General features: G+C 50.0%; 1 protein-coding gene across 4 annotated transcripts in view; it reads right to left on the bottom strand.

The window, feature by feature from the left end:
• Nucleotides 1–1,553: 1,553 nt before the first annotated feature.
• The window catches only part of FRMD6 (FERM domain containing 6), a 45,407-nt gene continuing 22,060 nt past the window's right edge, over nt 1,554–24,900 (bottom strand). For 2 of the 4 annotated variants that reach the window (XM_058806644.1, XM_058806645.1), the window contains exons 2-15: nt 24,759–24,877; nt 17,016–17,200; nt 15,945–16,035; nt 15,682–15,815; nt 15,019–15,095; nt 12,414–12,600; nt 10,859–11,014; nt 10,228–10,293; nt 10,076–10,144; nt 9,211–9,385; nt 6,739–7,071; nt 5,073–5,198; nt 3,600–3,691; nt 1,554–2,339 (exon numbers count right to left, since the gene is read on the bottom strand). In XM_058806644.1, coding sequence (XP_058662627.1) covers nt 2,055–2,339; nt 3,600–3,691; nt 5,073–5,198; nt 6,739–7,071; nt 9,211–9,385; nt 10,076–10,144; nt 10,228–10,293; nt 10,859–11,014; nt 12,414–12,600; nt 15,019–15,095; nt 15,682–15,815; nt 15,945–16,035; nt 17,016–17,114 — 1,890 coding nt within the window. In that variant the 5' untranslated portion in view covers nt 17,115–17,200; nt 24,759–24,877 and the 3' untranslated portion in view covers nt 1,554–2,054. The remainder of the gene's footprint in view (nt 2,340–3,599; nt 3,692–5,072; nt 5,199–6,738; nt 7,072–9,210; nt 9,386–10,075; nt 10,145–10,227; nt 10,294–10,858; nt 11,015–12,413; nt 12,601–15,018; nt 15,096–15,681; nt 15,816–15,944; nt 16,036–17,015; nt 17,201–24,758; nt 24,878–24,900) is intronic. The other 2 variants (XM_058806647.1, XM_058806646.1) reach the window with 2 other exon arrangements.

Below are 24,900 nucleotides of genomic sequence, written 5' to 3' on the forward strand. Positions count from 1 at the left end.
CCAAGGGCACGGCCACCTGTGGGAAAACTGGGAATAAATGGCACCTCTGTGTCCCCCTGTCCCAATGTCACCTCTGTGTCCCCCTGCTCCAATGGCACCTCTGTGTCCCCCTGTTTTAGGGCTCCATCCCAACCCCATTGTTCACCCCAGCTCTGGATGCAGAATAATGGGATGGGGCTGCCCCCTCCCCATTCCTCAGCAGTGTTTACCCATTTCTCCACACATTTCTTTACACATTTTATCCCTTTTTTCCCTCTCCAGCTCTGTGTTTCTGCAGGCTGAGGGTCCCATGGAGAGCACGCAGACGGTGGCAGAGGAAGGGGAGAAAGAGGCTGGGGATGAATTTTGGGGGATTTTCCTGCCTGTGCCAGCATGGAAACTCACACTGCAAACCCAGCTGTGACTCACAGATGCTATCCCAGCACAAAGAGAAGATTGTGGGGTATTTGGTGGGGTGTCCCCCAAACCAGAGCATCCCCCCAGCTGCCCTGTGTGGATTGAGGGAGACAAGGACAAGGATGCTTCAGGGACCCCCATCCTGCCCTGCCAACATAGGAAATCAACATTATTTTCCCACAAAAACCCCTCAGGCAGGGCCAGATCAAGCTCTGGGCTGGGGGCACAGTGCCACAGTCCCACAGCAGCTCTCCCATGTCCCAACATCCCAAGAGATTTTTATTTTTTATTTTTTGCACTGTGCCTATAGCTCCTCTCCATTTCTTTTGGTACCAGCTCCCTCCCTCAACATTTCTTATAAAAATAAGATTGTGCTTATTTATAAAATAATTATAATTTTTTTGGTTCATTTTTTTTTTAAGAAAAGCTTCCAGTTAAAAAAAAAAAAAAGGTGGTGTATCAAAATATGGCAAAACTTTGGCTGTCAATGGCTAAACTCTAATTAAAAATATCCACTACAAAGGCATTGTGCTGTGATAATTAACTCTGCAATCAGCAAATATTCCACCTGGGCTGCCTGCCTTCCCTGGGACACACTCAGAAACCACCCCTGGGTTTTCCCGGCACGTCACCATCATCCTCTGGCAGAATTATTCCAGCTGTAAGACACCTAAGGATGCATGAAAAGCGTTGGGAAAAGGGAAGGGAGATGCAGTGGGAAGAGCCACACAGACAAGGCAAGGATGCACATTCTCCTCGAGAGGAAAGTCTCTTTTCTCACCTTGGTGCTTAGGAAAAAAAAAAAAAGGATTGTTGATAGAGTTCATGAAAGAAGAGAGGCAGATCTTTTGTATAAAAGGCGTTTCAGAGCAGGAGCAAAACACAAATGGGTCTATAAGATCCAGACATATATAAACATACATACCTCGATATATTTATATATGTATTCTCTAGATATTCAATGTTTGGAATGCATTATTGCATTATCCTTATAGGAGATTTATTTTTTTTTCCATCCTGCTTTGCTTTTTTTTTTTTTGGGAGGGTGGGTTTTTTGGTATTTTTTTTTTTTTTTTTTTTTGTTTTGGGGTTTTTGCTCTCAAAAAAAAAAAAAAAAAAGAAAAAGAAAAAAAAGAGAAAAATATAAAAAACAAGTTGCAAAAGGCTCTGAGAGCTTCCAGCCATCATCCACCTGGCTGGGACTGCTGTGGCCCGACCTCCAGCACGTGTTTTTTTGGAAAAACTGGGCTCATGCCGTGCCCCAGGAGCAGCTGGCCATGCCTTCCTCCATGGAACACCACCACGCCCGGCTGGTTATTGCTTGATTCTCCCTTCCCATACTGGCCTTTAGGGTTATTTACATTTCTTTGGCTTGGCTTGAACACAACAGTCCGGCACTTTCCATCCGCCCCAGAGTCACCTGGGGGCAAGGAGGGGGCGAGAGAGGCCACGGCAAAGCACAGGGGGGCTCCTGCCAGCTCCAGCTGGGCCGTGCCCCCGCCAGCCGGAACGAGACAGCTTGTGCTTGGCACAAACCCCTCCGGAACCCACTCTGTGCCGGGGCATCCCCATCCTGCCCCTTCTCCAGCAGGGCCAAGGTCTCCAGCGTGGTCTGCAGGGAGCAGGGCAGGGCTGGCGGCACCAGAGCCTCCCCACGCTCACACCACGAACTCGGGCACCTCGTCGTGGGTCAGGTCCAAGGAGAAATATTTGCTGGTTCTCTTCACGGGGAAGGTGTCCTGGATGTTGATGCACTGCTGGGCCAGGCAGCCGTTGCAGTAGAGCCCCTCGTGGTCCAGGCCGTGCGCGCAGCCGAAGGTGAAGCTCTGCGCCGTGTCCTGGCACAGGTTGGCCAGCTGCAGGAAGTCCTTCTGGTAGAGCCTGATGTCATCCAGGCTCAGGCTGTGCCGGTCTGTGGATGTCTTGGGTTTCCTGCACGTCGTCTGGGAAAAGCCAAGAGGAGGCTCAGGATGTGCCAGGGAGCCCCCGGGGTTCACAGAATTTGCAGAATTCACAGAATAATGAGGCTGGAAGAGACCTCTGAGATCATCAACTCCAACCTATGCCCTAACACCTCAACCAGACTATAGCACCAAGTGCCATGTCCAGGCTTTTTTTAAACACATCCAGAGATGGTGATTGTTGAAGATTGCAAGGCAAGATGTGCTCTACTACCATCTGTATGGCAGATTACCTTTGCCAAGTGGGCAGTTTGCCTTATTTCTCTCTTTGAGTGACCACATTCACACCTCCCTCAGGAGGGGACATCTGCTGATAACAGCTATTGAATGTCCCTGCATGACTGATAAGAACTACAGCATCCCACTGGGAGATGTGAGCCCAGGGGGAGGAGCCAAGCATTCCTGCCTGGATATAATCTGGAGATTCTGGAACACCAGCCAAGCATTCCTGCCTGGATATAATCTGGAGATACTGGAACACCAGCCAAGCATTCCTGCCTGGATATAATCTGGAGATTCTGGAACACCAGCCAAGCATTCCTACCCGGGTATAATCCAGAGGTTTTTGAGACACCAGCACGGCTTCTCCACTGGATTCCCCAGAGGAACAGCAGCTGCCTCTTCCCCTGGATCTCCAGAGGAAGAATACATCCTTCTCTACAGATCCCCCTTGCTCCAGCAGAACGACCCCTGACCCTGCAGGAGGGCTGAGCCACAATTCCAATGGGACTGCTGCCAACAGCCTGACCCACAGGGTATCAGGTTGGGTTCTGACTCTGGCAGTGTTGTTCTAGTGCACTGCACTGTTTATTTTATCCTTTTATTTTTTCCTTTCCCTATTAAAGAACTGTTATTTCCTGCTCCCATATTTTTGCCTGAGAGCCCCTTAATTTAAAATTTATAGCAATTCAGAGGGTTGGGGAGGGTTTACATTCTCCATTTCAGGGGAGGCTCCTGCCTTCCTTAGCAGACTCCTGGCTTTCCAAACCAAGACAGTGATTCCACCACCTCCCTGGGAAGAGCACTCCAGTACTTTATTATTCTTTAAGTGAAATTATTTTTCCTAAAATCCAACCTATCCCTTCCCTAATGTAGCTTGAGGCTGTGTCCTCTTGTTCTGTCAGAGACCGACCCCACCTGTCTGTAGCCTCCCTTCAGGAAGGTGTAGAGAGCAATGAGGGCACCCCTGAGCCTCCTTTTCTCCAGGAATATTGGGAATCCCAAAGCTCCAGCCCCTCGTACCTGGGGTAAGGAGTCGGTGCTCTGCCCCCGCAGCTTCACCACCGTCTCTGAGGAGCTGGAGGTGGAGGAGCTGATCTCCTTCACGATGAGTCCTGCACAAAGGAGGGTGCAAAGGTTATTGTGGGGTGGATCAGCTCTCCTGGCATCCACTCCTGCTGTCCATGGGGGCAAAGGCTCCCTCAGTGCAATGCTTCAGCCCAACAGCTCCACTCGCAAACAGCATTGCCTACAAAGCATCCCAAATTTGCCCCAAAATGGCATCCAAAACTGTCCCCAGGGAACCTGGCATCCCCAAAGACCTCCCAGTACCTCCCAGCTCAGAGCTGCAAGTGACTTTCAGGGTGCAGACACAGCTCCAGAGAAGATCATGGAGTCTAACTGTTCACCAGCAGTGCCAAGGCCACCACTGTTCCCTGTCCCCAAGTGCCACATCCACGTGGCTTTTAAATCCCTCCAGGGATGGTGACTCCACCACTGCCCTGGACAGCTGTGCCAGGGCTGGACAAACCTTTCTGTGAGGAAATTTTCCCCAATATCCAATCCAAACCTCCCCTGGCACAAACTGAGGGAGGTTCCTCTTTTCTTTACCCCATCTCTCCTTCAACCCATTGGGTAAGCAGTTTCTCCCAGCATCCCAAATGGACACCTGGGGCTAACTCTGTCCTGCCAAACACCAGAGAACCACGGTGTCCTAGGGTGATGTTATGATGCTTGTATCCCCATTTGTGTGTTCTGTTCATGCTGGATATTATGTTCTGTGCCTTCAAGACTGGCTCTGAAGAGTGAAAGTTTTCTTTAGGTTTTGTTATCAGCCTGGCAGGACACAGAGACAGGGCAGTACAAAGTGCTGCTTTTGCTTTTCGCTTTGCTCTTGCTTCTGCTTTGCTCCTGCTCATTAGTTAGTTTAACTAAGCAGTCCAAATTTTCCCTGGACTGTTTTTCCTTTCCCTTTTTTGGACCTACTCAAACCTGCTCTGGACTGGGACCTGGGAATAGCAAGAGTTTGCACCTTGTGACTGCAGCAGCTGCCCCAGCACAGGCGGGACTGAGAACAGAGCGACCACCCCCAAGAGAGACTTTCTGAATTTGTCACCTTTTTCAGAGCGGTGTCATCCTGTATTGTTCATTTTGTGTGCTGGGGGGTGCTGTGCCTGTTAAATAAACAGGTTCTGTGTGCTGGGGGTGCTGTGCCTGTTAAATAAACAGGTTCTTTCCACTTCTCTCCGAGGAATCCTTCCCAAACCGGTTGGGAGGAGGAGCCGTGTGGGTTTCCTTACTGGAGGGACCCCTTCTGGAATTTTTCTCCCAAATTTGCCCTAAACCAGGACACACAGAATGATCAGGCTTGGAAGAGACCTTAAAGACCTCTTTAAACCTTCAAGACGTCTTTAGACCTCAAAGCCCATCCCATCTCAGCTCCCAAAGGCGTGACTGGCACTGGGGGATTGGGAAGAGAAGTGGCCAGCACCTTACCTGAGTGCCCGTTGAACTTGCGGGACAGCAGCATGTCCTCGGTGATGTAGACACACATGTCGGGGCTCACGTCCATCTCCCCAGCCTGCTCCAGCTCCCGGGGGTCATCCACCAGCATCTCAATCTCTGCAGGGCACCAGCACACAGGACAAGTCAGCTGTGCCCCTTCGGAGCACCCTCTGTCACATATTTCATGGAAAATCCTTTCATTTGGAGCTTTCCTCCGGAGAAGCTGGGAAGGTTCAGCTTTCTCCCCCATGTTTTGCTGCTTTGGAATGTTATTGGGACAACTGTTTACCCAGCATGTGAAATTGTTTTTACTTGATGACAAATGACAGCCACCTGTGTCGAGGCTGTGAGCAGCCACAAGATTTTGTTTTCATTCCTTTCTATTCCTTGCTAGCCTTCTGATGAAATACTTTCTTCTATTCTTTTTAGTATAGTTTTAATATATTCTTTTGTTTTCATATGATATATATCATAAAATAAATCAAGCTTCTGAAACATGGAGTTTCGCAGGGGATCTTTTAGTATAGTTTCTTCTATTCTTTTAGTATAGTTTTAGTATATCATTGTATTATTCTATTCTTTTAGTATAGTTTTAGTATAGCATTTTCTTTTCATATAATATATATCATAAAATAATAAATCAGCCTTCTGAAACAGGGAGTGAAGATTCTCATCTCTTCCCTCAATAATAACATCTAGCAGAAAGCAAATCGGCCATTTGCAGGAATAAATTGTGCAAGATGCTGTTAAAAAACAACTATCATTTACAATACAGCTGTTACCCCTCCTAAAGAAATCTTAAAAAATTTAAAATATTTAGTGTCTGACAATCTACAATAATCAGGACCTGAGATCCCTGCGAACACCACCACACACCCTTCAACCACCCCAGTGCCTGGACAACCTGTGGTATTCACAGAGAGAAGCTGTGAGACAAGCAGAGAAGAAGGAAAACACAATTCTTATCTGGCTTGCTGTGCCTGTGTTGTGCTAAAGTAGAATGCAATATGGAAATGGTTTACCCAAAGTGAGGATGTTTTGTTCCCTTGGCTTAGCAGGGCCAAGAAGTGTGTGTGTGTGTGTGTGTGTGTGTGTGTGTGTGTGTGCTGGACTGTCACGGGACTGTGCTGGTGTTCACAGGGGTCTCAGGTTGAGGGAAGAGACGAGGATCTGACTCCATGTTTCAGAAGGCTGATTTATTATTTTATTATATATATTACATTAAAACTATACTAAAAGAATAGAAGAAAGGATTTCATTAGAAGGCTGGCTAGGAATAGAATAGGAAGGAATGATAACAAAGGCTTGTGGCTTGGCTCTCTGTCTGAGCCAGCTGGGCTGTGATTGGCCATTAATTAGAAACATCCAACATTGGCCAATCAAAGATCCACCTGTTGCATTCCACAGCAGCAGATAATCAATGTTTACATTTTGTTCCTGAGGCCTCTCAGCTTCTCAGGAGGAAAAATCCTAAGGAAAGGATTTTTCATAAAAGATGTCTGCGACATGGGATAGTCACGAGAGAATCAGAGGTGAGTGCAGTGTGGGCAAGAGTGAGTGCAGGGCAGATTCAGTTTAGATACAACATACATAGTACAGTATAGCAAAGTAATTCATTAGCCATCTGATGATGGAGTCATATATATCATTCTCTCACCATCATCCTGGGAATCCTCCTCCAGCCGCTCCTTCCCGCCGCTCTCCACGCCCGAGGTGTGGGAGCTGCCGTGGCTGGTCATGGAGCTGCACGTCTTCAGCTTGCGGTGGGCACCACCAGAGAAGGCGTCCTCGGGCCCCATCTCCCTGGCCTTGGGGTCGGCCTCGATGCCGGAGGTGTGGGAGCTGCTGTGGGAGGCCGTGGAGTGCCGGGACAGCCGCTTGTGCCGGGCGCTGCCGGCGCTGCTGCCGCTGGCGCGCGAGCGCTTCTCCAGCTGCTCCATGTCCAGGTCCAGCGTGTCGCTGATGTAGGACTCCCGGTACTGCTTCTTCTCTGCAGCAAATAAAAGATGCACAGAAATATTTTCGGAAAAAGCCTTTAGTTGGGATTTTTCTCCTGAGAAGCCTCAGAAGAAAAGAAAAGCAATAATTATCTGCTGCTGTGGAATGCAGCAGGTGCATCTTTGATTGGTCCATGTTGGTTGTTTTTAATTAATGACCAACCACAGTCCAGCTGTCTCGGACTCTCTCTCTCTCACCCTAACCCTAATCCTAACCCTAAAGGAAAAGAAAAGCAATAATTATCTGCTGCTGTGGAATGCAACAGGTGCGTTTTTGATTGGTTTCACGTGGTTGTTTTTAATTAATGACCAATCACAGGCAGCAGGCTCGGACGCTCTGGTCAGTCATAAGGTTTTATTATCATTCCGTTCCTTTCTATTCCTTGCTAGCTTTCTGATAAAATCCTTTCTTCTATTCTTTTAGTATAGTTTCAGTATATAATTTTATTTTAATATAATAATAATTTATATATATATAAAAATAAAAATATATATTTATTATATATATTATAAATAATAAATATTTTATTATATAAATATATAAAAATAAAACTATAAAATTAATATATGTATAAATAAATATGTATTTTATGACAATATATATAATAAAATAGTAAATCAGCCTTTTGAAACATGGAGTCAAGATTCTTGTCTCTTCCCTCATCCTGGGACCCCTGCAAACACCACCACATTTGGTGACCCCGAGTGAAGAAAAATTCCACATTTGGTGTCTCCAAGTGAAGAAAAATTCCACATTTGGTGACCCCAAGTGAGTGGCATTGACTACCCCTTAATGGAGTCATCACCACGGGGGAATGGAATCAGAGTGATTCCCACAACCTCCAGGGCAAACTGGATCCTCTGGAGGGACATGGATGCCCTGGCACACAGAGGAATTGTCACCTGAGCCCTGGCACAGCTGGGGACAGCTCTGTCCCAGTGGCATTAGGGAAGGTGGGGCAGGAGCTCCAAAGCTCCTGTGCTGGGCTGCTCCTCCAACAGAGCAGGAGGAGGGAGACATGGAGGAGGAAGAGATGTGGAGGAAGAAGAGAAAGACAGAAAATAAGGAGGAGCAGGAAAAGAAGAAAATAAAGAGGAGGAAGAAGATGCGGATGAAATGGAAGAAGATGAAGATGAGGAGGAAGAAGATGAAACAATGTGGAAGAAGATGATGAGGAAGAGCAAGACAATGAAACAAGGTGGAAGAGCATGAGGAGGAGGAGGAGGAAAAAGATGAAACAAGGTGGAAGACGATGAGGAGGAAGAAGAAGATAGGAAAGAGGAGAATAAGGAAGAGAAAGGAAGATGAGAAGGGGAAAGATGAGATAGGAGCAAGAAGAGGAGGAGGAGGGTGAGGAAGAGAAAGAAGAGAAAGAAGAGGAAGACGAGGAGGAAGAGAAACAGGAAGAGAAGAGGAAGAAAGCAAGAGCAGATTGGGATGAAGATGAGAACAGAGGAAGAAGATGAGGAGGACATGGAAAAAAGATGAGGACGATGGTGAGGAGGAGGAAAACAAGAAGAGGAGGATAAAGATGAGAACAAGGAAGAAGATTAAGAGGACAAGGAAAAAAAGATGAAAAGGATGAGATAGAGGAATAAGTTGAGGCAGAAGAGGAGGATGAAGAAGAGTACAACAAGAAGAACAAATAAGAAAAGGAGGAAGAGGGGAAAGAGAAAGATGAGGAAGAGAAACAGAAGATGAGAGGAAAGAAGAGGAAGAAGACCTCTTGCTTTCACAGGGATGAGGGAGACTGGGAAAGGGACACATGAAAAGAAGGAGAAAGAGGAATAAGTTGAGGCAGATGAGGAGGATAAAGAAGAGCAGGACAAGAAGAACAAATAAGAAAAAGGAGGAAGAGGGGAAAGAGAAAGATGAGGAAGAAGAAGACAAGATGACAAAGAGGAAGAGAAGATGAGAAGAGTAAGAGAAGATGAGAAGAGGAAAGAAGAGGAAGAACACCTTATGCTTTCACAGGGATGAGGGACATGGCAAAGCCGTGCTGAGGCAGAACCGCGACACCGGCGAGGACAGCAGGGCTCGCGCCCATCCCTTCCGAGAGAACCAGGAGCTCTCACAGGTGCAAACACCCCCTGGGAGCCCGTGCTGGTGTCTCTGGGGCTGCAGCACGTACCCTCGTTCTCCTCGAGCCGGCGCACCTGGCGCAGCACGGGCTGCAGGTTCATGTAGAGCCGGTGGCTGCTGCTGAGCAGCTGCAGGAGGTGCCGCGAGCGCAGCGGGCAGCCCGTGTAGTAGATGAGCTTGCGCGCCGAGGGCAGCCCGTCCGGCAGGATCTCGAACTTCTTGCCCTGCGTGGGACAAGGGAGGGGTCAGCCCCAGGCAGGAGAAGGCTCCAGTTCTCACCCAGCCCTGCTGCAGCTCCTCAGTGACCCCATGGGTTGTTGTTGTCACCTGCTGCGGGTTGGTGCTGAAGCGTCCCATGCCCATATCCACACCCTGCCTGGGGATGGTGGAATCACTGAGGGGTTTGCGGTGGAAGGGACCTTTAAGACCACCTAAATCAACCCTCTTTCCAACTTCCACCATCCCAGGGTGCTCCCAGCCCTGCCCAGCTGGGCCTTGGACACTGCCAGGGATCCAGGGGCAGCCACAGCTTCTCCAAAGACCCTCCCCACCCTCCAAACACCCAGGGCCTCACCACCCTCACAGGGAACATTTCCCAATCCCCAATCTCCCATCCATCCCTGCCCTCTGGCACTGGGAGCCATTCCCTGGCTCCTGTCCCTCCATGCCTTGTCCCCAGTCCCTCTGCAGCTCTCCTGGAGCCCCTTCAGGCCCTGCCAGGGGCTCTGAGCTCTCCCTGGAGCCTTCTCCTCTCCAGGGGAACATTCCCAGCTCTCCCAGCCTGGCTCCATAGGAAATGGAGCTCCAGCCCGTGGAGCATCTTCTGTGGAGCTGCTCCAAGAGCTCCACGTCCTCCCTGTGCTGAGGACCCCAGAGCTGGAAGCAGTGCCCCAGGTGGGGATGGTGGCACTCACCACAAACACCAGTTTCCCCACGTTTGTCCACGGGAAGTCGTAGAGCAGCTGCTTTTCCTCATCCAGGTTCTGCAAAAAGAGGAGAGGGAGCCATGGCTGAGGATTCTGGCAGGGGCATGGAGCTGGGCTGAGCCATCACCTTCACCACCTACCTGGAAAATCTGGATGCCCCGTGTTGTCAGCCCCAGAGTCAGGGAGGCCTCCACTTCCCTTTTGTCCTAAGGGGGGGAAAAAATGCTTTTAAATACACAATTTGCAACATGAATTGGTTAAATCCACCCCACCTCAGCCCAGGGATCCTTCCACAATCACCCCAGTCACCATTCTATGATTAATGTGCCAAATTGAAAATGGAAAGTCATTTTGGACACAGGCAGTGAGAAGATAAGGGGGAATACTTTTGAACTAGAAGAGATTTAGATTACATGTGAGGAAGAAATTATCCCTTAAAGGTGGTGGGGCCCTGGCACAGGGTGCCCAGAGCAGCTGTGGCTGCCCCTGGATCCCTGTGAGTGTCCAAGGCCAGGCTGGAGCACATTGGGACAGTGGAAGGTGTCCCTGCTATGGCAGGGGTGGCACTGGATGAGCTTGAAGCTCCCTCCCAACCCAAACCATTCTGATTAAATGGTTTTTTAACAATTAATTAATTAAATTAATCAAAATACCCCATGCTCTCCCAGCAAACAAACAGCTTTATTCCCAGGAGTGAAAAAAACAGCATTTATTCCTCAGGGAGAGCATTCCCAAAATTCAGGTCCCAGCAGGCACAGGGCCAGGGCTCACCTTGTACAACCTGTAGTAGTGCACGGCCACGTCGTCCAGCCTGACAGCCTCCTTGATGTACTTGAGATGGGCCTCTGAGGCTGTCAGGGCAAACTGGTCCTTGTGCATGTTGGGGACGTGCTTCAGGATGTAATCCTTGCCCCTCTTGGCAACCACCTGTTTGGAGGGGGAGAGAAGCTCGTCCAGCTGCCCCGTGCTGGCCCCTGGGAGTGGTGGTTTCAAGGGAAAAGGGAAAATTGGAGCTTTGTTCTAGAGAGCTCCAAGCAAAAAATAAAATCATTGCAGCAGCCAGTGACTTCTTGCCAGCAGGATTTCCTGCTGGGAATTGTGCTCCTTGTGGCCATTCCATGGTGACACCTGTGCTGGGGCACACGTGGGCTCCCTGTGTGGCTGGGGACCACTACTCAGTGAGGTGTGTGAAAAAAGGAGAAACGGGCAGATTTTGGGACGAATCCAAGAAAAGAGGTTGGGAAGGAGAAGAAAAGGCACCAGGGAGAGCTCAGAGCACCTGAAGGGGCTCCAGGAGAGCTGCAGAGGGACTGGGGACAAGGCATGGAGGGACAGGAGCCAGGGAATGGCTCCCAGTGCCAGAGGGCAGGGATGGGTGGCAGATTGGGAACTGGGAATTCCTGGCTGGGCTGGAATTGCCAGAGCAGCTGTGGCTGCCCCTGGATCCCTGGCAGTGCCCAAGGCCAGGCTGGGCACTGGGGCACCCTGGGACAGTGGGAGGTGTCCCTGCCATGGCAGGGGTGGCACGGGATGAGCATTAAGGCCCATCCAACCCAAACCACTCGGGAATTCTGTGCCAGCAGCTCCCAAAGGGCTGCACCTGATGCTGGTTGGGCAATGCGCACAGAGAATCACCCTGAAAAATCCCTTTGCCAGGATTTTTTCTCCTGGGAAGCTGCGAGGCCTCAGAAAAGAATGAAAGCAATAATTATCTGATTGCTTTGAAATGTGGTCTGGAGATCATTTACCAACAGCTGCATCTTTGATTGGTTCCATGTGAATCGTTTTTAATTAATGACCAATCACTATGAGCCGTGTCAGACTCTGAGGAGTCAGTCACAGAGCTTTCATTATTCATTTCTTTTCTAGCCTTCTGATGTATCCCTTCTCTTTCTTTAGTATAGTTTTAGTATATACTATAATATAATATGTACTATAATATAATATACAATTATGTAATGTAATATAATATACTATAATGTAATGTGATATAATGTAATGTGATATAATGTGATACAATGTGATATAATATACTATACTATGATATATGATCTACTATGATATAGTATAATATGATATAATGTAATTTAATGTAATGTAATATAATATAACATAACATAACATAATATAATATAATATAATATAATATAATATAATATAATATAATATAATATAATATAATAATACATCAGCCTTCTGAGAACTTTGAGCGTCATCTCTCACCTCATCCTGGGAACCCTCCCAAGCACCACACTGTCCCAGGTTATTTACACCAAGGACTAACCCAGGCTGCAGCCAGAGCAGGGAGCAGAGCAGGATTCCTTACCCAGGCAGGGAAATAGGCCTCAGGCTCAAAGTATTTCCCGTAGTGCTTGTTCCTCTTGAAGTCCCCCAGGTCGGCTTGCAGGGCGAAGGCAGTGAGCAGGAAATAAGCCTCTTCCCTCAGCACGCACTGGGAGTGCAGCACCTGCTTCCTCAGGTGCCAGTAGTAGTAGTACCGAGCTGTCCTGTCACTGGGGAGGGACAGGGGACACAGAGGGGACATTTTCCAGAGTGGAAATCTGTCACAGACATCTCTTACGAAAAATCCTTTCAAGATTTTTCCTCCTAAGAAGCTGAGAAGCCTCAAGAACAAAATGTAAACAGTAGTTATCTGCTGCTGTGGAATGCAACAAGTAGATCTTTGATTGGCCCATGTTAGTTGTTTCTAATTAATAGCCAATCAAAACTCTCTGTCTGAGCCACAAGCCTTTGTTATAATTCTTTCTTCTTCTATTCTTAGCTAACCTTCTGATAAAATCTTTTCTTCTATTCTTTTAGTACAGTTTTAATATAACACATATCATAAAATAATAAATCAGCCTTCTGAAACACAGAGTCAGATCCTCGTCTCTTCCCTCATCCTAAAACCCCTGTGAACATGGTCACAGAAATCCATTTTGATTTAGGTGAAATGTACATTTTTGAGCTAAGTCTGTAGTTTGAATACACAGCTGTTTACTCTGACTACCTGTTCTCATAAAAAACCTATGCTCAGAGAAACTGCTTCAGCCAAAGTGCAGAGAGATAAATGGGGGCAGACAAAAAACCAAAAAGTCCGCTATGAAAGCAGGTCAACCTGACCCAGGGATTCTTTCAGATAAAGAAGAATTAATGGCAAACTTCTAGCAAAATCAGTAAAAATTTATATGCATGACTCTATTGTGAAATTGCACGCTTATGTCTTTGAGAAGGGGCTAAAAAAGGATCTGGAGTTCCCAGAGGCGCCCATGTCTTTTAAGAAGAGGAATCTCCACATGTGTCCAGCACTGTAATAAACCACATACCAGCTTTACAACTTTCACAGAGTTGTGGAGTTTGTTTGCTTCCACAAAACACAGGGGACACAGGGAGGTGTCAGCAGCCAGGGGACACGATCTGGGAAGCCCTCAGGGAGGGGGCACCAAAGGGTTTTCTTCCCTCTTCCCTATTTGTTAAAATTGGTTAAAATTGGTTAAAATTGGTTAAAATTCTGCAAACGCGCAGCCGCTTCACCAGCCACGTGAGTGACCCCCTCAAAAACTCTGTGCAGGTGCCACTGTGTCCCCAAAGCCCTCAGGACATCATTTAGCCCCAAAGCAGGAGCTGCAGCTCCCACCCAGCTGTGGGTAAGTTCAAATTAGGCTGTGCTAAATCCCTAAACACATCATCCATCCCATATGGCATTCACATTTTCTGGAAAAATCCCTTCGCCCAGGATTTTGCTCCTGGGAAGTTGAGAAGCCTCAGAGAAAAAGAAAAACAGTTGTTATCTGATTTGCTTCTCCTGTGTTTTGCTGCTTTGGAATGTGTTTGGAGGTTGTTTATCCAACAGGTGATTGTTTGTTTGGATTTTTGGTGTGAGTTGTTTTCACTCTCTGGCCAATCAGTGCCAAGCTGTGTTGGGACTCTGGAGAGAGTCATGACTTTTCATTATTATCTTTTGAGCCTTCTGTCAGTATCCTTTCTGCATTCTTTAGTATAGTTTAGTTTAATATTCTTTAATATAATATAGTATCATAAAATAATAAATGATCCTTCTGAGAACATGGAGTCAGATTCATCATTCCTGCCTTTGTCTGGGGGCAACCCAAATACAATAATCCCAAATAAAACCCCCCAAAAGGCTTTGTCTGGGGGCAATGTCCCCACCTGGCCCTGTCAGAAACCACTCAGCACCCACCCATAAAAGCCCCAGCTTCTGGGATGTGCTCAGCACCCCAGAGCACCCCAGGAGGGGCACAGCCATCCCAGGAGGTGCCCAGCTACCCTAGGAGATGCCCAGCTACCCCAGGAGATGCCCAGCGATGCCAGGATGGGCACAGCCACCCCAGGAAGTGCCCAGCCACCCCAGGAGGGGCACAGACACCCCAGGATGGGCATAGCTGTGCCAGGAGGATCCCAGCCGTGCCAGGAGGGGCACAGCCATTCCAGGAAGGGCACAGCCACTCCAGGAGATGCACAGATACCCCAGGAGGATCTCAGCCATGCCAGGAAGGGAACAGCCACCCCAGGAGAATCCCAGACACCCCAAGAGGTGCCCAGCTACCCCAGGAAGGGCACAGCCATCCCAGGAGAGGCACAGCCACCCCTGGAGGTGTCCTACCATGCCAGGAGATGCCCAGCCATCCCAGGAAGGGCACAGCCACCCCAGGAGGGGCACGGCCATCCCAGGAGGGGCACAAACACCCCAGAGGGGCACAAACACCCCTGGAAGTGCCCAGCTACCCTAGGAGGGGCACAGCCAGCCCTGGAAGATCCCAACCATCCCAGGAGGATCCCAGCCACGCCAGGACGTGCCCAGCCACCCCAGGATGGGCACAGCCACCCCAGGACGTGCCCAGCCACCCCAGGATGGGCACAGCCAGCCCAGAAATTGCCCAGCACCCCCAGAGGTGCCCGGGCACTCGTACCTGATGAGCCGCCCGTTCTCCACGTAGTACTGCACTCGGAAGTGGATGATCATGGGGGGGCCAAACTGGTCGATGCCCTGGAATGGAGGAGGTTTTCAGGAATGCCCTGGGGGTCCCAGCATCACACCCCAGCCCCTCTCCTCAGCTCTCTGGGGTCATGGCTGTCACAGCCACCCCGTGCCCCGCCATGGCACTGATGGTGGTTTTGTTCCTCAGTTTTGAGTTTGGTGCCCATTTTTCCACATAAAATGCAGGAAATGAAGGGGATTTGGATTTAAAAAGGCTGGGTGTGACAAGCCCGGGAGCTCTGCAACATCTCATTGCTGCTCTCCCTCTCCCAGACCATCATCCACCAGCACTCAAGCCTGGAGCACTGAAAAAATGAAAAGGTGCTTTGGGGAGAAAAAAAAAACTAAATTGATTTTCGAATTTGGAAGAAGGGACCTCAAAAATTCTGCTGAAGGATAAGGGAGGAAAAGAAAAATCAGAGAAAAAAACCCCAAAGCTCCAGGGACGGAGCGTGGAGGACACACCCCCAGCTGGGACACATGGTGGCACTCAGAGTGCCAACCCCAGGGCTGTGGTTTTGCACACCCACCCCCAGCCCCACAGTGACCACGTGCCCCCCACCCCCTGGCAGCGTTCCCGGGTGCTGGGAGTGACCTGTGATGGGGACAGAGGTGGCCTCAGCTCTCCATGCAAGACCTCACCGCTGACCTTGCTGGCCTCCTTCTTCCACTCCTTGGGGCAGTACTTGTAGAGCTTCTGGGCCAGGTCCATGTACACATGCTCATTGTCTGCGAGGGACAGAGGTGGCGTCAGCATCCCCACGTGTCCCCTGCCTCCCACTGTGACCCACTGGTGAGGGGGATGAGGAATTGTGGGCTCCTCATCACCAAAAGTGTTGATTTTTCACCCTGACTTACTCTGGATGACGCTGAGCCCGAAGAGGTGACAATCCTTCAGCCTCAGGAGGTCACACACCTGCACCAGTAACTCTTGGCACAAAATCTTCACCTGTTAAAAACCCCTTAAATGAGGCCTGGATGCATCTGTGCCCACCAAAGCCCTCAGCAGGACCCTGAGCAGGATGGCGGTGACAGGGTGGGCTGTGGGCTCAGCTGTGGCCCCAAAGCCTGGACCAGAGCTCTGCCAGGGCTGGGATGCTGCCACGGGGCAGCTCGAGAGCAGTGGGTGGAGGAGGAACCCAGCACTGGGGAGATGTTCTGGAGGCAGAAATCAGAACATTTACAGTCTAATTCTACCCCACAGACACCTTCCACCATCCCAGGCTGCTCCAATCCCATCCAACCTGGCTTTGGACACTTCCAGAGATCCAGGGGCAGCCACAGCTTCTCTGGGAAACCTGTGCCAGGGCCTCCTCACCCTCCTAGGCAAGGATTTATTCCTATTATCTGATCTAAATCTTCCCTCTTTAAGTTTAAAACCATTCCCCTTATCCTTATAGGGGATAAGGGGAATGGTTTTAGATTAGAGGTGGATATCATTATCCACCTCTTTCCATCTTTTTTCATAAGCTCCCTTAAAGTCCTGACAGGAATTTCAACATTTTCATGACTCAAATGCAACATTGGGTGGGGGTGAATTAACAAAAAAAAAACAAAAACCCAAAAACAAAAAGTGGGGGAATTTGGGAATTTCACATTCAATGCTCCATCCCAACCAGAGCCAAAGCCCCTCCTGTTTATTCCCTGGGCTAGAGAAGGCTGGAGAGCCATCCAGAAGGGATTGGTGGAGTGATGGGGCTGGTGGCATGCTGTGGGATGCCAAGCAGCAGGTCACCCTCCCCAAACCCAGCATCACATCCACCAGGGAGACTCAGGAGAGCCTAAAACACCACTGCAACCCCCAGGGGAATAACCCACGTGCATTTCCCCAGCAGGGCAAGGCCAGGCAGGCTCCAAAGGAAACCCAGGGTGTGCAAACACAACCCTGGGGGTGAGGGAGGTGTCAGGATGGGGAGGGGTGTTCCTTACGTTGATGATGATGTTGAGGGAGTCGTCGTTGGGGAGGAAGATGCACACGCTGCGACGGTCCTGCATGACTCTGTTGTTGTGGAAGGGCAGCTTGTTCATGGTGCTCTGGCCTGGGGGCTCGGGGGGGCTGCTGGGGGCACCTCACCGGCGGGCCGGGGCGGCCTCGGGCTCTGTGGGTGCCATCCCTGGGGGAAAAGGCGGGGTGAGCCCTGGGCAGGGCACCCTCAGCTCCCCAACTGCATCCCCCAGCCCTCCCACCCACCAGCATGTCCCACACGGTGTGGGGTCATGGTGGGGTGTCCCCCTGCCCCAGATTGCAGGGCAAGATGTGTTCTATCACCATCTGTGTGGTAGTTATCTTCTGTTCATTGGGTAGTTTGCCTTATCTCTCTCTGAGTAATCACAACCACTCCTCCCTCGGGAGGGGGCATCTGCTGATAACAGGCTATTTTTTATTGAATTTTATTCAATTTTTTAATTGTATGTCACTGCATGGCTGATAAGAACTACAGCATCCCATTGGGAGATGTGAGCCCAGGGGGCGGAGCCAAGCATTCCTGCCTGGATATAATCTGGAGATTCTGGAACACCAGCCAAGCATTCCTGCCTGGATATAATCTGGAGATTCTGGAACACCAGCCAAGCATTCCTGCCTGCATATAATCTGGAGATTCTGGAACACCAGCCAAGCATTCCTGCCTGCATATAATCTGGAGATTCTGGAACACCAGCACAGCTTCTCCACTGGATTTCCCAGAGGATTTCCCTCTTCCCCTGGATCTTCAGAGGAAGACTGCACCCTTCTCCAGGATCCCTGCTCCAGCAGAACCAGCCCTGACCCTGCAGGAGGGCTGAGCCACAATTCCAATGGGACTGCTGCCAACAGCCTGACCCACAGGGTGTCAGGTTGGGTTCTGACTGTCAGTGTTGGTTTGGTTCACTGCATTGTTTATCTCATCCCCTATTAAAGAACTGTTATTTCCCGCTCCCATATTTCTTGCTTAAGAGCCCCTTAATTTAAAATTTATAACAATTGGGAGGGGTGGGGAGGGTTCACATTCTCCATTTCAGGGGAGGCTCCTGCCTTCCTTAGCAGACCCCTGGCTTTCCAAACTGAGACACCCCCCAAAACCCTGAGCACATCCCACACCACCACAGCCATCCCCATGGTTTTAGGCCCGGCCCCAAAAATCTGAGCCAGCAGTTTGATGCTCCTGGCTCAGGCTCAGGAAAACATCAGGAAAGGCTTTTCTGGCATAATTAAAATAAATAGAAGTTTATCCTTTGGGAATAACCCAGTTGGGGCAGCGAGGAGCAGTTCTGTAAGCAGGAGGTTTCCCTGCCAGCCATGGAAAGGCAAGGAAATTCTGTGCGGTGTCCTTAGAGGATACCCACATCCCTTCCAACATCCTTCCCCCCAGTTCTGACTCTTCACTGGGGTGGATTAAAACAATCCAAGCACCAGCAGGGATTTACAGACTGGAATTGACATTCAGAGCCAACAAATCCATCCTAACACTGACCCCAGGAAATTGTCATTTCCCAGGGTGAATATTCCCAAAGCACTTTTTACCCCACCATTCCTGAGGACACGAATTCCCACGTGACACCATGAGGAAGGACTTTAAACTCTGACCTAGTTCAGCCCTTTCCTAGCCCAGATTTACACTGGCAGACAGCAGAGTGTCTCCCTTGTCACCAAATATTTGCTTTGGTCTAAATGGATGCGCCTTTGGCTTCCAAAAGTCTGGAATTCCTGCAGCAGCACAGGGGGAAAAGTGCCCCGAAGCGACTTTTGGTTGGTGGTTCCTGGGGTTTTGCAGAAGTTGGGAAATTTGGAGGTGATGCTTTCCCATGGCCAGGGCACGCTGGGACTGCAGCAGAGAGGCTGTGTCCCTGCATCGTGGATTCTGGATTGCAAATGTGCATTGCATCCACGCATTGCATTTGTGCCTTGGGATGGTACATTGTGGCCATGTATTGCACCCATGCATTGCATCCCTGTATCCTGGCCATGCGTTGCACCCATGCATCGTGGTGGTACACCACAGATTCTCTGTGTTGCATATGTGTCGATCTTGGCCCTCCACTGCATCCATGCATTGTGGCATCCATGCATTGAGCTGGAACATCGTGGCACCTATGCACTGAATCTGTGCAGTACAGATGTGCAACCTGGCCATGTGTTGCACCTACACGTTGCATCTCTGCGTTGTGGCATCTGTGCATTGAGCTGTAACATCATGGCACAAATGCACTGCATCTGTGCATTGCAGCACTGCAGTGTGGCATCCATAAATTGAGCTGTAACATCATGGCATCCATTCACTGCACCTGTGCAGCACAGATGTGCAACCATAAATTGTGTTGGCACCTCATGGCATCCATTTGTTGCATCTGTGCAGCACAGGCATGCAGCTGGCCATGCATTGCACGTACACATTGCACCCATGCGTTGTGGCACCCATGCATTGAGTTGGAACATCGCTGCACCAATGCATTGCATCTGTGCATTGCAGCACTGCATTGTGGCATCCATTATTTGTGCTGGAACATAATGACATCCATGCATTGCACCTGTGCAGCACAGATGTGCAACCTGGCCATGCACTGCACCTACACATTGCCCCCATGCATTGTGGCATCTGTGCATTGGGCTGGAACATCATGGCACAAGTGCATTGCATCTGTACATTGCATCAATGCATTGTGGCATCCATGCATTGAGTTGGAACCTCATGGCATCCATGCAGCGCACCTGTGCATTGCAGCAGTGCATCATGGCATCTGTACATGGCATCACTGCATTGTGGCATCCATAAATTGTACTGGAACGTCATGGCATCCATGCATTGCATCTGTGCAGCAAACTGGCCATGCATTGCACCTGTGCATTGCAGCACTGCATTGTGGCATCCATGCATTGAGCTGGAACATCATGGCACAAATGCATTGCACCTGTGCATTGCAGCACTGCATTGTGGCATCCATAAATTGTGCTGAAACCTCATGGTATCCATGCATTGCACCTACACATTGCACCCATGCATTGTAGCACCCATGCATTGAGCTGGAGCACTATGGCACCCATGCAGTGCATCCCTGCAGCACAGCTCTGCGCTGTGGCTGTGCCTGGCCCCTCTCCATGGCATCCATGCTCTGAGGCCATGCCTGCCGTGGCCAGGTTGGTTTCAGGGCTCGTTGAAGATCCCGGTGCTTACGGATCAGGGCTGAAGGAATTTGGCACGTCCCGGCCTGGCTGGGCACAGGCAGCTCCCGGGCACTGGTGGGATGTGGCTTGTGAGGGCTGGGCTGGGGAGGGACCGTGTTCCCAGCAAAGCAGCCGTGTCCCGGGGTTCCTGCAGCACCCTCCGTGTCCTGCTCCCACCCACAGGCTCCTCAAGTCCCAGGGGAGCACCAGAGCTTCCTCCCGATTCAGCTCAAAATTCCAGCCATGGGCAGCACCCACTGCTGAGCTACTGGAGAATCCATCCCTGGGATTCTCTCCCCTACATGGGCAGGAACACCTTCCACCATTCCAGGTTGCTCCAAATCCAGTCCAACATGGAAAACTTCCAAGCATGGGGCAGCCTCAGCTCCTCTGGGCAGCCTGTGCCAGGGCCTCTCCTCCCTCATAGCCAAAAATTCCTTCCCAATATCCCATCTAACCCTGCCCTCTGCCACTTTGAAACCATTCCCTCTTGTCCTGTCACTCTCTGGCATTCTGGGGCTGCTCATCCCCACACCAGTCCCTGCATTTCCTCCTCCTCCTGCAGCCTGGATTGATCCCAGAGCACCAGGGATTAAACCACACGAGCTGGCGTCAGCAGAGCACGGACATGGCAGAGGAAAAAACCACCCGAGCCCAAACCCTGTATTTTGGTGTTTGTATAGAAAACATCCCAGCTCCTGCTGCTGAGTGGGAACATTCCATCAGCCCACCACACAGGGACGGTCCCTATGGAGATTCCCTCAGTTCCAGGTGCTTCCTGGGGGCTCTGGCAGCCCTGGGAGCTGCAGGGATTCAGCAGGGGATACACAAAGCCCTTTCCAGGGTGCTGTGCCTGCAACAGCCCCAGCCAGACGCCGGGAAATTCTTTCCAACATCTGCTGCTCATTGCCACAATGTGAGCTTTGATTCCCCGGGACCCCGCGCCGCTGCCCTCACAGCGTCCCTGCTGCTCCAGAGGAAGTGCTGATAGCAGGCACAAACGTGGAAGCATGGAATGGTTTGGGTTGGAAAGGACCTTTAAAGATCTAGCCCAACATTCCCAGCTCCAAGCTGGAAATATTCTGGATAGAGGGAGAGCCCCCCTGGATTGCCCTGGAACAGAGGGGGTGACACAGATCACCCCACACTCCAAGCAGGAACCTCCACCCCAGGCAGTCTTCCAAAGGGTTTTCCATCCAAAGTCAGCTGGAAAAAACACTGGGAATGAGGACTTGGGCATGGATCAGCAGAGTGAGGAGCTCCAGGTCTTCCAGCCATGTTTTCCCTGCTATGGGGAAAAGAGCATTAAAACTCCACAGGAAGGCACTGCAAACTCCTTGTGACTCCAGAGCTGAGAAAATTCCTTGATCCACCGTGTTTTCCAGGCCCAGGCTGCTGGAATATTGTCTCCCTCCCTGGTGCTGATGCCATGGGATAAATCCTGTCACAAAGCTCAGCTGCAAAGAAAACATCCCACAAAAAACCTGGGAAAAGCAGCTGGGGCTGGCGCTGCTGACTCGGCGAGGGATTTGCTCATCCCGGGGTCCTGCAAACACATCCGAGGGCAGGCAGAGCCTGGGATTGGTTCACATGGAGGTGCTGGAGCAGGATCTCGTCAGAAATAGAAATTTGGATGTAATTCCAGGGTGGGGATTGAACATGGTTTGAACTTGCTGGCTGAGATGGGGTTTGCTTCCAGATTCCGTACGTGTGAAGCGAGGCTGGGTGGATGGGCAGTGTTTTTCCCTCTCCGTGGATTTAAATGGATTTAAAAGAAGTGGATGAGTCTCCATCCTCGTGGATTTGGGTCAGGTTTGTCCCTCTGTGGTACCCACCAGACATCCCAGTGCCCCCCATTCAATCCAGCCTCCAGGCAGATCCTGTCCACTTCTCCATCAACCAAATCCATCCCTCTTTGCCAAAATATCCACTTTTCCAAAAAATGCAGCTCTATCAGACATCCATCCCTCCTTATCAAAATACCCACTTTTCCAAAAAATGCAGCCCTATCAGACATTGCTGTGCCTGGAGGAATTTAACAGCCATGTGGCTGTGGCACTTGGGAACATGGGTTAGTGCTGGGGGAACGGCTGATTACAATCCTAGAGGTCTTTTCCAACTTAAAAAACTCCATGATTCCCTGATTCTAACCCACCTCCAGGCTTTTGTTCCAGCCCTCCTGAGGCTCCCCAGGGGCAAGGGAAGGGATCCAGCCCAGGACCCACACGTAGGCAGGGGCCATCCACAGCCAGAGGCTGCCCAGAGCGCGGGGCGAGACGGGAAGATGAATTCACGGGGCAGGAATTTCTTGTTTTGAAGAGTCTGGAGTGGGTCTCACCCCACATCACAGGCACAGGTATGCACAGAGCTGTTATTACAAGTTTTAGGGCCGTCCCTTAATGCAGCTCCTCCGAACCCAAAACCCAGATTAATTCCTGCTTGCGGTTGCCCCGTAATTAAAATCGTCTCCAATTCTTCATGAACTCAACAGTTTCCTCCTAATGAAGAGAGGCAGATGAAAGAGACCTTCACTGGGAAAAAGGACTCAGTTATAAATATTCCATTACTTCATCCACCACAAAAGCTATTTGGATGCTGGAAGCTCAGCCTGGGCAGCCAGGGCCAGCCCCCACCAGCCTCAGCAGATACCCCTGAGTGCTGGGGGTATCCAAAAAGCCTCTCCAAGGAAAATTCCTCCAGGAGCTCGCCTCTCTCCACCTCTTCTTCCTCATCCTCATCCCCTTTGGCTATTGCAGTGGGACAACAGCAATGGGCAGGAATGGCTGGGCCACGTGGATCATCCTAAAAATGGGGTGATGTCCCCTCCTGCTGGGGATGAGCCCCATGGGATATCACATTCCATGGGGAAATACAGGAAGCTGCTTGCCCTGCTTATCTCGCCATGCACGGAGCAGAATCCAGCCTGGAAGCGCTGATTTTCCATCCAGCCCACAGCAGAGTCACCCCAGGCCTCTTCATTCCCTGACTTTGGAGCACTGAAATATAAATAAAGCGTCCCTGCCTCCGCCAGGGATGGACACAGAGATGGATTTCTCCTGGCAAGGGCTCCAGGGAGGGGAGGGACAACGCCTGCTCTTCCTCTTCCCTCCTCTGCTCCAGAACCAGCCCCTTCCATCAGATTTCCTTCCAGGAAACTCTGCCTGAGCCTCTGGGATTAGAACAATGTCCAGACTGGGTTGGAGAGGGTTGTGCTCAGGGCAGCCCAGCTCTCCCATCCAGCTCCAGAGCCTGTCCCATGGCGTCCCCAGGCATTTTAGGAACCATCTCCCAGCACCAACAAGCCCAAAGCTCCCAGAGCTCCGATCCCACTCCCAGGATGACAGGCATCACTCCCAAGGCTGCACATGGATGTGGAGCACTGCCTTTGCTCCCCTCTCCATGGGCAGGCTGCAGCCCACACCACCAGCAGCTGCCATAAATCCCTTGGGATTTCGCTGCGGGATCCCTGGACCACAAAGCAGCCCCAAGGGCCAGAGTCACCATCCCGAACCCCTGCACCACAGAAAGCACAGCCCCGAGTCTCCAAACCACAGAGATCCCTATTTAGAAATTAAAGTCATATTTTAAATTTAATTAACAATATAATATTAAATAATTAATAATGCCACGTAAATATTAATATTGTTAATATGCAATGATGAATGTTTACGTTATTTTCTATAACAACACACCCCCCAGATGCTGTGACCCTGGGTAAACCCTCCTTTCCCAGTAGGAGGCACTTTTGGGGAGCCCCATTCCCAAATATCCCAATAATAGAGGAGCTCACAGGCTCCTCTACATTGGCTGCCCAAACCCATTTCCACTGTGGGGAATGTGCAGTGCTTGCTGCACACAGAGAGGGAAAAAATGTGATGCAAAGTGCTCTGCAGACACACAAGAACCCAAAAACCAGCTCCATTTCATGCCCAAAAATTCAAATCCATGCCTGGACTATCAGGAGCTCCTGCTGCCCTCTGTGGCGTCCTCGCCTCCAGCTCCAAATCCAGCGAAACAAAGCCAAACCAAGTTCCTGATTTTTTTAATCCTGGGGCGGGCAGAGGGAGATTTGTCTTCCCTCAGCAGCGCCACTCTCCAGTTTTCCAGCTGGGAAAGCTCCTCAGCCACACCACAGCCTCCATCAACTTCCCTGCCCCGGCCACCATCGGGGAAAGCTTTTTGGGAAAAACATCCCAAGCCCACTTTTCAGTCAAGGTGGGGAAAAAAAGCAGGATAAAACTCAATTAAGGAGCAGGCAGATATTTTAACCAGCGCCATGGTTTGTATACTCCATCTGGAGTCCAAAGGCTGCCGGGTTTTTTTTTTAGCAGGAGGGAACTGACATCATCTTAATTTCAAATTCCCATTTATTTTTACATCTGGTCTGAATTAATCTTTCTCAGCGTCCTGACTTTCATGTAATAGAATAATTGCTTACAGACTCGGGGTTTAAAGAGCCTGAATAAACCCAGTTTAAAAAAAAAAAAAAAGAAAAGAAACCCCTTTAAAAACCGATAGTAAAAATCCAGTACCTAGAACCAAACTCCAATATGCCTTCGGGATTGGGAATTTTAAACGGAACATCTCTTTCAGGCAAGAGAGCTCGAATTAATCCCAGCTCTATCCAAGATTCCAAGAGGGAGAGCGAGCCCTGTGGAAAAACACCAACACAAA

This window comes from Ammospiza caudacuta, chromosome 6 (genome assembly GCF_027887145.1).
Source record: "Ammospiza caudacuta isolate bAmmCau1 chromosome 6, bAmmCau1.pri, whole genome shotgun sequence".
In the NCBI taxonomy this organism is placed as follows: domain Eukaryota; kingdom Metazoa; phylum Chordata; class Aves; order Passeriformes; family Passerellidae; genus Ammospiza; species Ammospiza caudacuta.